This window comes from Suncus etruscus, chromosome 7 (assembly GCF_024139225.1).
Source record: "Suncus etruscus isolate mSunEtr1 chromosome 7, mSunEtr1.pri.cur, whole genome shotgun sequence".
Lineage (NCBI taxonomy): Eukaryota > Metazoa > Chordata > Mammalia > Eulipotyphla > Soricidae > Suncus > Suncus etruscus.
This window is the reverse complement of record NC_064854.1, coordinates 25375291-25390778: the sequence shown is the minus strand read 5'-3', so window position 1 is coordinate 25390778 and position 15488 is coordinate 25375291. Positions and strand designations below refer to the sequence as shown.

The following is a 15488-nucleotide window of genomic DNA, read 5'->3' as shown; positions in this document are numbered from 1 at the left end:
CTTTAAATTTCATAATATAAAAAGGAGAGAAGGCAGACACTCTGATGAAGGAGCTATAAAATTAGTACTATGTGATTTCTCTTAAATATCAATTAATTGTTCTTAAGTTTATTTCATTTGGGGAAGTGGGAGCTGGGCCATACATGATTGTATTCAGGCTTTACTCCTGGTGAGGTTTGGGGAAAAGAACCTGGGATTTGCCATATACAAGGCCTACTACCCCTGTATTATACCTCTCATGTTTCCTCATGTTCTCTTTTAAAGGAACTTATTACTGAGCAGGTTAGTATGCTTTCACTGCATTTGATTGGTGTTAGAAAAAGTGATTTTGAAACAACCCTAGAAATGAAGAGAGGCTCAGTAGATAGACCAATTGAAAGTTTTATTGGGATACTCTGGAATTCTTAGGAAAACCAGTTGTGAACTATAAGCTAATGAAGTGATTTTCACTGCTGTCTTATGTCCCAGGGCCTATCCAAGGGTACAAAAAGGCTAAAAATCACAGCAGGATACTGCCAATCTAACAGGATAGTTTTCTTCATTCAAGTAAAAATTATTTGTTGAAATCTTAAATTTACTTGATTTCTCAGCATTAAGAAAAGTTGCACTCAAGAAAAATAAGAACGTTCCTTGGGATGATTGGTAATATTTTAAAAAATAATTTCTCAAAGTGTCTGTATTCTATAAAGCTTTAAACACATGAGATACTAATTATAAAAGGTTTAATGGATAAATAGTTGAGAAATACAAGGCACTAAATCTTTATAAACATTTTAATAGTTTCTTGAGAATTCATATTCTCTGAAATCAGGGAATTTGTTTAAGTCTTAGTCAAACAGTATGGCCCAAACCAACAAAAGTCCTTGTAATGAGCAAATACCAAGCAAGAATAATGAATGAATAAATAAATGCATATTAATCTTTGAATTATTTGGATAGAAATATTATGCAGAGTATGTCTCATCTATTTGATCAGAGGAGACTTTTTGCTTTGTTTCACTGTTAATGTTACAGAGTCTTAGTAACAATAAAAGAGAATACAGAGAATATAGGACAAACACATCTGTAGCATCTTTTAAAATAGAATTAAAGATAGCAAGTACAACTGAAATTACTTTTCTTCATTTCCTTCATTCATATTATATAACTACACTTAGTGCTAACCCCAGCATTAGGATCTATGTTTGTAAGATACTAACAATCTATTCTGAGAACTCCAGTACTGGGGATTGCTAAGACCCCATTAGGCATTAATATATAAATCTATTTCTATATAGTATGTTTTACAAATAGTCACAAATAATTACTGCATTGATACCAAAAGAAATAATAAATTAATATAATAAAAACGCTATGTTGTACAGAAACAAGAGAATGAACAACTGGTATGCTAATATTCTTAAAGACGCTAAGTACATTTCCTTTCAAATGAATTTATATAAAAATCTAAGGGTTGGGGCTGGAGAGATAGCATGGAGGTAAGGCATTTGTCTTGCATGCAGAAAGTCAGTAGTTCGAATCCCGGCATGCCATATTGTCTCCTGAGCCTGCCAGGAGTGATTTCTAAGTGTATAGTCAGGAGTAACTCCTGAGCAATGCCCGGTATGACCCAAAAACAAAAACAATAACAACAAAAATCTCAGGGTTATATATAAATGATAATTTAAATCAAGAGTGACCTAAGAAAAGCTAGAAGCATTTGTTAATCAATATAAATTATGGAATCATTCTCTATAGTCATAGATAAATATATTCTTTACAGTGAATAATTGTGATTTTGACTTGCAAAATCATCCATTTGTCAAAAATAAAACTGCCTAGATCAAAGGTACAGTGTGCCTATATTAACATACTGAGAAATTCTTAATAAGTAGATACTCCTATTTCTCAAGCTGAATTTAAACACATTAACAATTAAAGTATCTTTTTACAAAGACCTAGAGTCTAGCATGCTATGATAAAAATATATAGTTAAATAGGAAAAGAATTGTTTATTAAAAAGAATTAGTAAAACCTTTCATAGACTTTTGATAAAAAACTTTTTTCTTCAAGTTTTCAAGTTCCATTTGGATACAGTATTTTTAAATTATCTAAAAAAATTTTAAGATTGCACTAACTCTTCTTTTCCATTTCAAATTTCTGTTCCTTGTGTAGATAAAAAGATCTAGCACAATTTCTGTGTTGTATAGCAACTGTTTTATACCAATTATTGGTGCATAAGGACAATAAATAGTGAAAGCACAGTTTGAATTTGATATCTGAATTATATGGGTAACACCTAAACAGTTAAATAAACAACTCCCTCCAAGATTTGTGGATATATTTATACTTTAGATTTGGTCATTGGTAACATGCAGCTAAAAAGACAAATAAAAGAATTAGAATTTCTATGCACTATTGAAGTCATTTCCCTTTTAAGTCAATTCGTTGAAATTCATAGAGTGAAATGCAGTTTCACTTTGCATTAAGGAAAAGAAAATGGAAAGTCCTCTTTTCCTATTTAAATGAATGAAATGGATCAGAAGCTACAGATATGTATGATAAAAAAAAATCTCAGTTCCTACCTCCATTATCTTTTAGATGTAGTGCTATCTTGGTATCATCTGAAAATAAAAATTCAAAAGTTATTTTAGCAGGAAAACTTGAAAGGTGCATAAATCTCATGACTAGTAATTATCTATGTATTCAATTATTAATAGATACATGAATATAGCTTGACTATAACATGAATATAGTTTGCTATTTTATTAAGCTAGAGTCAGCCCAAACAGAGCAAGTACTGACCTTATATTATTTAGCACTAAAATTTATTTTGAATAATGAATAATTCTTAGATCATTAGGAATAATAATAACAACTTTAACTTAGCATACACTTATTTTTATTTTGGTTTTAAGGTCACACCGGGCAGCTATTTGGGGCTACTTCCAGCTCAGTGCTTTGGAAGCCACTCTTGATCCCTGTCCAGACAGAGCCAGGGATCAAAAACTGTGACACTGTAATCAGGCTACAATTACAAGCTTTTATTTACTTTGAAAATCATGAACAAGATAATTCCAAGTTAATTTGAGTCATAAAGGTTTCAGGGCCAGACTGTTTGGTGAGTAGGGCATTTATCTTGCTTGTGGCACACCTGGTTTAGATCCACAACACTCATGCTGGTCTGCTGAGCACCACCATGAGTGATCCCTGATTGCAGAGCCAGAAGTAAGCCTTGAGCACCATCAGAGATGACTCCAAGATTAAAACAAAAAGTTAATAATTACAAATTTAATTCAAAAGTGAAATACTCAATTTTGATAATTAATGTAACTATATATTTGAGAATATATTGTTAATATAATATATAACATATGACTTTATTTCCAGGGTTATATATTTTTTTTTTAGAAGTCAAATTGCAGAAATATTTTTATGGGACATAGAACAATTCCAAATAGTATAAATTAAAATATAACATTGGATATAAAAATAATAAAATATATTTAATAATTATCTTATGTCTCATATTAAAACTTCATTCTAGTTAACTTTCAAGATTCAATTCAATTTAAATTCTATGTAAAAGTCTCAAGTCTAATTTAATTTCTTCTTAAGTAGAAAGCAAGATTTAGGACAATAAATAACACCATTTTCTTCCTCAAATATGACTCTTGATGAATTAATTTCACATTTCTCCCTAGTGGTAACCATTCAGAACAAAAGGTTAACTAATTTTGGCTAATATGCCTTCCTCAACAATAAACTGTTCTCATACATTAGATTTTTCTAGTATTTATGCCTTCCCTGGTCAAATAAAGGTTTTTCAAGGACAATCCCATGACATACACAATGTGCCTTTAGAGTTTACAAAATAACTTATTCTATTGACTATATTTAGGCAAATGTTATATTTGCATCTAAGAACAATTATCTATTGTAAACAATCAAAACCAACTAGAATTTTGCATGCAGTTTGCCTTTTTGCCCTGAGACTAAAATATTAAAATCAGTTACTGCAAAATGTAATGGTATGAAAGAAAGCTTGCATTTTTTTCTCTAAGGAAGAAGTAGCCAGCATCAGGGTTAAAAACTCGGTCTTTCCAAAGAGCACAGTACAAAGAATCATAGCATATATTTTTAATCCTTAATAACTGTGTGTTTTCCCTTGTTAAAGACTAACTTTCACTCTAAACCAAAGTTTCCAAAACATCCATGGCTGCTGGCCCCATTTCAGGAAAAAATAACTCTCTTTTCTTCAAAACAACCCCCAAACCAAATGACTGCTCAGTAACTCCCCTTTAAGTTGACTTTAATATATAAAAAACACCGCAGGAATTGCAACCCAGGCTATTGCTTGTTTCCATGGTTTGTTTCAACTGGGGACAGGGTACCCCCATTCTGAGAAACAGCGCTTTGTAGAGCTTCAACTTCTACTGTTGGCTCCTCCCCAAAACACCAAGTAGTAGAGTAAGCACCACCAGAAGCACCTCAGATCGTGCACCTTTAGTTTTTGAGCAACTATTTGATAGCTGTGCCCTCAGAAACCTTTTGTTGTTGCCATATTTTATCAGGAGTCAGTTTAAGAAGCCAGGCTCAGGAGGGCCACTCCAATCCATCCAGCCCAATCATAAACTTCACCCTTCATTAAGAAAAAAGCAAAATTCTTTTCAGGGCACCTTCTGTGGGCAGGCTGGTGGGCAGTTGGGATGTGGCATCTCTCCTGGTTGTTGTCAAGACCCGGAACTGCGTAGTTGTTACTTGCACTGGGGTGGAGGCTTGAGAACTTTCCAGGGGCTCTGTGTTCTCACACATCTTTTCTTTTGACTAGGGAGAGACAAAAACAAAACAAAACAAGTTAGGAGCAGGCCAAACGTTATATGTTCCAAATATTACATCAAAAAATTGTAAAGAAGGATTCTCAAGTCATGATGAGGCATAAATTATTCCCATGCCCCTACACAAACATTCTGTTGATAAATTTACATATATGATAAAGCACAGAACATAGAAAAAAAAAGACAAAAAACTTTCCCTGTTTTAGATGTTTGCTTTATATCATTTTGGACTGTGAATTTTCCATATCACATTGCTTTTGCTCTGAATTTTACACCAGTATTTTGCTATAAATATGAAGCTGAAAGGGAACAGCTCCTACAAGAGAATATGGGGTTTAATACATGCTATATAGGCCAGGAAAGAATGCATTTTCTGCCTACCCAACTAATACTAATAAAATTTTTCTTTTATATTTTTTATTTAAGCATCATGATTACAAACAAGCTTGTATAGTTGGGTTTCAATTATAAAAAGTATAAATACTAATAAATTCTAAAACAATAGCAAAACCAAAATACAAAGCAAAACAAAACAAACAAAAAATCTTAACCCCAAACCTGCACATACTACTATATTGTGTCAAAATTAATCCACTATGGGCTTAAAGGATATTTCTCATCTTTTTTTCTTTTTGACTTATTCAAAGCTACTCAAGGAAAGAATTAAGGAGTACTGCTGTGCTCAGCTTATCTTGTCTCATGCAGAGCAATAGACCAAGAAAAGACACATGTTCTAATTTGTATTTATATCTTTACAATCAATCTTGAGCATACCTGGAAGTGCTCAGCGGCTGTTCTTAGCTCAATGTTCAGGAGTGATCCCCCGGCAGCACTTGAAGCACCATACTTAGTGAGGGGGCTGAATCAGAGTTGGCTGTACTCAAGATAAGTACCTTACCTCCTGTGCTCTCTCTCCAGTCCAACAAATGACTCCTGGACCTTCACCAATAACAATCTCAACGCTCAAACTTCCATGGGAAGCTGATGTTCCTCCCTACCTCACTTTGTTTCAAAGGACTCTTCATCCTCTGGTCTACCTCAAGTAGAAGACAACTAAATGCTCTGAACTTAGATGAATCATTCCCCATTAGGAAAGAAAACACTGGGAAATGACAAACACATTTTATACAATTCTATTGGCATCTACTAGTACAACCTGATTACAGATAGAGGAAGGGTTCCTGTGAAAACTTCCTTTTCATGAACTGGATATGGAAGCTCTCCACATCAAGCTCTTATAGAAAAGGAACCCATTCAATCTTTTGAAATTCTAAATGCTGAATCTTCTTAGTCAGTATGACATCACAATCTTCTCCTTGCCTCCATTCTAGTCATCATCAGATTCCAAACTGAATTTCATTAACAGCTAGAACTGTGCCTATCTCTCCATGTACCTTTTCACTCAGAGTGAAACAGAACTCGAGCACAATGGTTTTCTTCCTCATTCCCCAATATTTTGATTTATTTTTAATGCTTTTGAGCATCTTCCCTAGTTTGCTTATATAAAACACCTTTCCAGAAAATGTCCAGAACTGACTATAGTTGTTTTTGGCTTTCTTTTGAAAGTTTGTCTTTTCCTCCTTGTGACAAAGCCAAGTGCAGCTAGAGATCAAACACTGAACAGGGATCTCTACTGCTTCTGCCTGGTATCCTCAATATCAATTTCAATTTTTTTTCTACTTTAAAAGCAACCTTAGCTTCTACTCCTGGTTCTATTCCACAGGCTAACCTTGTATTTTTGTGAAGTTATCAGTAAGAATTCTTTGAATTCCTTTATGAATAAGCAATTTTACAGACTTCCTACTGTCCTACTATCCTTTTCTCTGGATATAATGGATGGCGGGGGTAACAAATAGTGGTAGTGGGGCTTTTACAACTCCCCTTTCAGTCTCAACACTGGCTCAATTTAGTCCAATTTCCTGGTTTCTGTGAACTTGCTTCACGGTTTCCTATCCTTTCTCTCTAGTGCTTTCAACCTCTAATGTTCTGCTGCATGGTATTCACCAGCATTTAAAACATACTCAAGAATGCCCATGCTGATTGTAAAATCTCAGTATTTTCTTTGCTTCTTGGGGTACTCTTTCCATCAAAGACAGATTTCCCAAGAGTCCTGGGTTTTGCTGATGTTCACCTTCCTTTCTCCACCATGACAATCTTGCTTATACTAAATCAAAATGAACTGAAATGTCTCAGACACTGTCTGGAAATATCTTCTTATTTAACAAATCTTCTAAGGTTTCCTCTTGGCTTTCCATCACTGTGTAACACAGCCATCTATTTTTCCATTCCTGGGTCCTACGACACACATACTATTCCATTTACTGTTCTCCTTCCAACTACTCTGCCTCAACTTACTTTTATTTTCCTTCAAGTCCTAAATGTTGACAGTTAATATGGCTATTTCTTGACCCAACACATTCTTACTAGCCACCTCCTCCATACCAGTGATTTTAATGAACTTGATCATCATAAATCTGTATCCTTTGCCCTAAATACTCTCTTGGATTTTGAACTCAAATATTCATCTATCTGACTTAACAGGAACACACAATTGTCACAGCTATGTTCAACTCAGTAAGACTAAAATGGAAGGTATGACAGATTATTCCACTCTTGTGCTTCTATTCTCAAAGAATGATACTATTAAATACCCTAAAATTCAAGGTAAATTCCTAGACTTATGTAGCTTATGGTAGAAAAGGCAGACTAAAGATTTTAAATTGTAGTTTGTTATAAACACAAGTAGATTACAGACAAAACGTGTTTTAAGTATTATTAGGATTTACAAGAAGTAAAGAAATTCTCCAAGGGTACCTTTCTATTTTCTCCCCCAGAAAATAAAACAAAGCAAATGCTGAATGCTGTATAGAGTAGAGTAGTATACAGTTAAAGTAAAAGAGAAAGGTTTGCTTTGAGTGTGAGAGGGAATTTAAAAAGATCAATTTGCCTCATAAACATCAAATTTTATACCAGGAGAAGATGGATCAGATAAATATAGCTCTCATCTTTATGTTAAACAGAACATATGGCAGCCCCTAGACTCTCATGTTCCCATAACTGAGGGTTTTTTTTGGTAGAATCACTAGTTCTTAGATGTTTTCATAAAACAAAAATCAAACAACTGTAGCCTTTTATCTAAACATCATATTCTTTTCCCCAAACACACAACAACCACAAAACAATTTTAAAAGCTTTGAATTATTGTAAAATGTAATAGTAAAATTAATGAATAAACATTTATTTATCAAAAAATCTTTACTTATTGGAATAACAATGCATAATATAGAAAAGGCTTAAATAAATTAAAAGTAAAACAAAAATTAATGACAGACTATAAAGAAAACTCATATTTAATAATGTGACATTTAAATTTTAGGAATAAAAATATTTGTAAAATATTGCTCAACAGGTATGTTTAACAGAATAAAAAAAGAGAAAAATAAATCTAAATATTATCCTCTAGTATACAGAACCGTGCAGATAAAAAGATGACATAAAAGAGATAAAAAAGGCAAAGAAACTGAAAAAATGTAGAATGAGAAAAAGGGACAATGAGAATGAGGCAAGTATGACAGAAAAAAACAATTATTAGCTTGATACCTGATGAATATAAAACAATGTTCCAAAGCATGTATATTTGTACAAATTACTTATGTACTTTCACTATAAAGTTCTAGCCAGGAGTCAGAGATATAGTATAGATGATAAGCTATTGACTTTGCACATGGCTGACTTGGGTTTAATCTCTGAAACTCCATATATTGTTTCTTCAGTACCAACAGAACAGATTCATGAGTGCAGGGCCTTTAGTAAGCCCTGTGCACTGTTAGATGAGTCCACCTTACCTACAAAAAGTTCCACTCAGTTTTAAGTAATTATCTCTCTGACAAAAATTCAATTAGAAATCAGTAATAGAGATTTTTAAAATGTCCATTTTCAGATATGCAGAATTAGTCACAACTTTTAAGTATTTCCAATTAAAATATTAACAAGATTATTTATACTCCTGAACAAATTTAGTTATGGTATATATGAAATAATAAATGTAATCAAATGGTCAAAATACTTGTTAAGAAGAAACATCAGGTGAAGTAGTTCTTAGATTTTCTTGTAAAACCATAGTAGTTAAGACAATATGACAATCATAGGTCAGTGACTGAGTATTGAAAAAGGAGATTGCAAAAGTGAACTCTGCCTAGTGGCTTTCCAAAGAATTTCCACAAGGAAGGATTTTCTAGCAAACAGTTTCTGAAGTTTTCCAGGATTATAGCCTAACTCTGTATTTCTATCAATTATATCCAACTTAGAAAGAACAAAGAGCTGAATGTGAAGAAAAATTGTGAAAACATATATAACATATATAAGAAATATGAAAATAACCATGAAGTTGAGAAGTCTTAGGAAAGATATGTGCACGTATAAAATTAAACAATGAAAAGTGCAATGAAATCTGACATATCTAATGTCACTTTCATTAAGTCATAGCAACTGTTTATGACAACACAGTTCCTGGAATCTTGCCATTATAAAACACAAGCATACCTCTTCGGGGCATCCACTGTCCACCCAGTCCTGCCGATGACGATCAAATCCACTGGAACATCTTCAGAGAAGAGCATGCAGCAGACCAGGAAAGAAAATACCAGTAGCATGGTACAGGAAGGGAGGGCAGAGATGAAATAGATACAGATGAATTAATCCTTAAATTTTCATGGTAACAGCATAAACCTCTATGTTACTGTTCTAGAATAGTAATGAATGAGTCACTTCAAGTGCTCTGAGGAAGGACTCTCCCCACAAGTAGCCAAGGTATTAGGATCACATATAAACACAATTATTCCACTGAGGCCAGCTAGACAGTATAGATTAGAACATCACCTTGTCAACAATAGGATTGTTTGCAGTCTCTAGTCTAAGATGTTCTCTTAACCTTAATTTTTGCCCCTCATCCAACAAAATGAATATAGATAACTTTTTTTTCTTTTTTTCTTTTCTTTTCACATGCATCAGCACTTGTTGGGGTGTATGTCTTTGGATCTAAAACGCTTAAACATTTAGCATTCTAGACCTACAATCACAGATTCTCAATTGTCCTCAGTAGATCTTTGGTATTCAAACCCTCACAGTCCAAAGGAGAAACTGCTCTTGTTTGGATCCTGGGAGATAAATATTCAAATCCTTGAATATCTTGTCTAACAAACATATATTTGTAGATCTTGGGTCTTGAACTATGCAAGATAGTTCATGTGAACATTATGACTAATGGCAGACACCTGTTTTTCATTTGCTTGGATCTCTGCTTCACACTGTACCAGTCTGACCTCTAGGGAAAACTGGAGTACAGGTAAGGTTAGTTGTTACACTTGTTAGCTGACTAAAACCTAAAGTTAGTTTAGTTGTAACTAGTTATTTGACTATACTCATAAAAAAAAAACACACTAGACCCTAATACTTTGGTGAATGTTCTTTTTTCTTTTACTTTATTTCAGCATTGTGGTTACAAATTTGTTCTGATTGAGTTTCTGTCATAGAATGCACACCATCCTTCACTAGTACACTTTTCCTGCCATCAATACCCCATTTTCCTCCCATTTACCCACTCCAACTTGCCACTGGGCAAGCATTTTACTTCTCTCTTTCCTTTTGACACTGTGGTTTGCACTATTGTAAATAAAGGGGTACCATGTACGCCACTTTATCCCTTTTCACCACCCAGCTCTTGTTCAGAGTAATCAGTTCCAACTATTACTGTCAAATATTATTCCAACTATTATGACCATAACTGCACTCACTGCTCTTCACGGCAAGCTTCTTATTATGGGCTGGTCCTCCTGGTCCTCATTTCTAGTGTCTCCTGATATTATTATCATACTATCTGTTCTTTTTCTTTATTTTCCTTTTTGTTTTTGGGCCACACCTCGTGGTGCTCAAGGATTATTTCTGGCTCTGTGCTCAGAAATCACTCCTGGCAGGCTTGGGGAATCATATGGGATGCTGGGACTCCAACCCAGTTATGCTGTGGGCAAGGCAAACACCCTACCCATTGTACTACTACTCCAGCCCCTTTCATTTATTTTTCTATATCCTCAAATGAGTGATATTATTTTATATCTATCCCTCTCCTCCTGACTCATTTCACTCAGTATAATAATCTCCATATCAATCCATGTGTAAGAAAATTTCATGACTTTATTTTTCCTATAAGCTATATAGTATATTTCATTGTATAGATGTGCTTTCTTAATATTTAATGCTCAGTACCTCAAAATCTGTTTTTACAAATTGTTGGGAAATAAAATGCTCAATGTACCTTCTCAATTGGAAACTGAACTTTGCCTGATATTACTTTCACCTTTGCTAGTTTATTTATTTAATTATGTAGATATTAATTCAAACATATGATAAATTGAGTATAATAGCTGTACTGAGAATTGTGTCCTTTAAGAGAACCCTTAAACCTGACTGGGTCATATTTAAAGTTCTAATTCAGCAAACACTAGATTTGTTAGTATCGTTTTGCTAGTTTACTGATATCATTTGGTTTATTTCTTTTTTTTTCTTTGAAATTATTTTCTGCCCCTTTTTATTTAACTCTGCTGAAGTCTATCCATTCATTTCCCAAGACATAACAATTTGTTCCAGAGCTTGTTTTTGATACAGATTTCTAACTTCTGTGTGACCACACCTTACTTTCCTATTTTTATTTTGTATAAAATTTATGAGGCTGTACCTCATTTACCAAATGTGTTGCAAACATTTTAAAGGGAGGGTCACACAACTACATTATTTGACCCTTAAATTATTTGTTACTTGTTTGCAACACAACCAACTTTTTGACCTCTGCATTTGAGACAATTCCAAAAAAGATAAGGAAAAAGAGGAAAAGAAGTTAGGGTCAGTGTTGTATATGATCATACCTCATATCCCTGACATGTGAATTCTTTTCAAGTACAAGTCCAAAATATCTTTACCAATACAAATTGTATTAAATACCCCCTATATTTTAATATTTATCTATACATTTATTTACATATGATACAATCCTATTAATAATGGCTATATAAGCTGTATACATTTTCGAAATAGTTAAGATAATTCAACAATTGTCTCAGATTTCATTGCAGTGTGGCTTTGTAATTTATTTTATTTTGGGGAGGTTATGGATACTCACCCAGTGGGGCTTACAGCTAACTCCTGGCTCTGCACTCACAAATCATTCCTGGCAGTGCTTGAGGATCATATGCGCTGCCAGTGACTGAGCCTGGGTCAGTCTTGTGCAAGGCAAACTCCTTACTCGCTGTACTATTGCTCTAGCCCCCACAACTTTTTTTTTTACTGTTTTGCTGTGAGTTCACTTGATTACTTTTTCTAGTGTCCTTGCCAGAGATGATGTGCCATAGTATGAATGAGAATAATTTAATTCAAGTGGAATGTGAAAACAACTCTATTGTCAACAAGAGAGATCATATCTATCATTCTGTCCAGACATGAGCCATTAATGCTCTGCATGTTGATGCCTCCCATCTGCGCAGAACATGCTGATGTATGAAGTGAATTGCGATGTCTAATCTGTCTTCCTGGGCCTGAGGTTTCCTCCATGGTCAAGGTCATCTCTGGTTACCCAAAAAAGATTCTAGATTTTTGGTGGTGTTTTGTTTTTCCCCAGGTAAGTATGATGGTTGTTCCTTGTTCTTTTTTCCTCTTTTAAGCTGGCTTGACTATAAGAATACGATGGGATTACTTTTGTAAGATGGGGATATATTGATTTTCTATCAAACATTTCTACTAAAATATTTTAGTAGCCACTCTATCATAGCAATTTAATGGAACATTCAACTTTCTACTAAGGGGTTAAGTCTTCACTTGCTATACTCCAAATATGTACAAAGTTATAGAGAAATGGTGACTTACAACTGGACAGAGGAAAGCATTAAATTTGTGGATAAACAAAAAAACTTATTTTAAGGGGGCTGGAGAGATAGCATGGAGGTAAGGCATTTGCCTTTCATGCAGGAGGTCATCGGTTCGAATCCCGGCGCCCCATATGGTCCCCCGTGCCTGCCAGGAGCAATTTCTGAGCCTGGAGCCAGGAATAACCCCTGAGCACTGCCGGGTGTGACCCAAAAACCACAAAAAAAAAAAAAACTTATTTTAAGTAATTAAGCTCTACAAATTGTTCAGTTGACTCAGGAAAATGCAAGAAATATATTAGTTAATCTGATTTACTAAATAATGCCCCACTAATACTGTGTGAAATTAGATTCTACTGAAAATATGCAATTCAATGAAGTAATCTCAGTATTAAATGGCTGATTCTTTATTAATTGAAGTGCAACTGATTAATTGCTTTTGTGAGAAAGATTGAGATGGCAAAACAAAAAAAAAGGTTTGAAAAGCTTATTCATTTTTTGAACTTAGAGTGTCTTAAAAAGTAATAGAACTCAACACTGCCCTTTCACTTTGGTTTAATAATCCAGTATTCTAAATAGTGTCTTAACATAATCATAAATAAAATAATTTGCTATGAATATGTGTTGGAAAAATCAGAACCAAAATAAAAACACCAAATTTCCCTCCTCTTTGTTTTTGGGCCACACCTGGTAGTGCTCCACAGACCTTGCCATGTTGGAATCAAACCAGGGTCAGTCATGTGTCTTAATATCTATACTCTCTCTCTGGCCAAGAAAGCCCTCTTACATTGTAAGCGCCTTATATTACTGTTGAGATAAACATTTAATTAAGATTCTCTGGTGAAGAAAGAAAACAATTTCCACAATAAATTAGCAACTCTGTGATTCTTACCACATAGAAATTTATAAACCACTGAGTTCATGTATTACTATGGCAGAACTCTGAATCACCCACTCAGTATCTAAAGTTTGTTCTCAGACTTCTTAGGGTCCTTCTCAAAGTACTGTGTTCTCTTTCACATGGTGTCAGAAAGATTTAGAAAAATAATTTCTTCCTTTTTCACTAGTAAATCCAAATCAACTAAAGCCTTATCTCTTCCAAGAAATCTGTATTTTTCATCTCCCAGGCAAGTTATCAACCAAATTTCCCAATAACAAGTGCAAGTATCTTATTTCCATTACAACTGGTTGCTTCTGAATTTATTATTCAAAACCCAAGGGAGCATATGGTCAAACTGCTTGACTTAGAAAATTAATGTAACATAAAATAGGTGGTGATCTTGGGTCAGTTTTTGTTCCTTTCTAAGTTTATTTCCTCATCTAAAAAATGAAGTAAGGGATCTTATGCAAGAATTACAAATAGAGTGGAATCTGGTCAACAGTAAATAGAAGCTATTTTTTAATATCTAAGTAGTGTTTTTGTAGTAACTTACATATCAAGCATGGTAATTGTTGAAAATTAAGTATTTTACAGACAGGATTTAAAAAATGTTTAGAAATTAATTATGTGTTTTATATTTCATAAAATAAATTTCACATCTCAAGTTCCTTTTTAATTATATTTGGGAATTAGTATCATAGAATCTCAAGAGAAAATCTGTGTTGCTTTCAAAAATGGTTCAATATTTATGGACAAATATGCGGTTCATAAAAATCTCTCAAAATTGATTTCAACAGTTTGGCTCCTAATTACATGAGGCCATTATGTTTTTATTTTCAAACTTTTCTTATCTAATTCCAAATCAAGTGACAAATATATTCTGAATTAATTGTTTTCTTCTTTAATTTTATTTATTTATTTATTTATTTATTTATTTATTTATTTATTTATTTTTGGTTTTTGGATCACACCCAGCAGCTCTCAGGGCTTACTCCTGGCTCTCTATGCTCAGAAATCGCCTCTGGCAGGCACAGGGGACCACCTGGGATGCCGGGATTCGAACCACTAATGTTCTTCATGAAAGGCAAACGCCTTACCTCCATCATATCTCTCCGGCCCCATTCTTCTTTAATTTTAAAAGAATGTGCCTATCGGGACTGGAGAGATAGCATGGAGGTAAGGTGTTTGCCTTTCATGCAGAAGGAGGGTGGTTTAAATCCCGGCATCCCATATGGTCCCCCGTGCCTGCCATGGGCAATTTCTGAGCATAGAGCCAGAAGTAACCCCTGAGCGCTGCCACATGTGACCCCCCCCAAAAAAAAAAAGAATGTGCTATCAAAGCTTCCAGGAACCACATAAAAATGAACAGCATAAATGGGGTAGCCTCAAAAAATGAACAGTATTCTATCTTGCAGCATCTATTCCAATCAAATATAAGACTAAAATTTACTTCCATATGTAAGTTAGTTCAGTTTTTTAGAAAGGATTTCAGAAATATAAATGATTTTGCATTAGCAATCTATTCTGATCAGGAAATTCAGCCCATGTCAAAATATATAAATAATATAGAACAATTCAAAACAAAGTGCATGTTCTATTACACAGTTGAAGATATCAGTGAAAGAGATGAAACATCTTCAAAATAGTAAAAATACTTCCCAGAATCTTAAGATCCAATTAGAAATTTAGTTTCCAGGTCAGAAATCAGCACATGTCTTTTAGAAGAGTAAATAGCAAAGGTTACAGACTTAATTTCCTTTCTACTTACTAAAGTCTGCCCTTGAATCTCAAAAGAAGCCACAAATACATAAGGCAAGGGTATGTTTACAGAAACTGGGTATGGGTCATACTTAGATTGTGTTAATTTTTTTTCCTAGATTA

General features: G+C 33.9%; 1 protein-coding gene across 1 annotated transcript in view; it reads right to left on the bottom strand.

Annotated features, from left to right (window-relative positions):
- The window catches only part of PLXDC2 (plexin domain containing 2), a 402677-nt gene that overhangs the window by 52789 nt on the left and 334400 nt on the right, over positions 1 to 15488 (bottom strand). Inside the window, exons 10-12 of the mRNA XM_049777781.1 lie at positions 9360 to 9420; positions 4659 to 4806; positions 2565 to 2603 (exon numbers count right to left, since the gene is read on the bottom strand). Of these exons, the coding sequence (XP_049633738.1) occupies positions 2565 to 2603; positions 4659 to 4806; positions 9360 to 9420 (248 nt within the window). The remainder of the gene's footprint in view (positions 1 to 2564; positions 2604 to 4658; positions 4807 to 9359; positions 9421 to 15488) is intronic.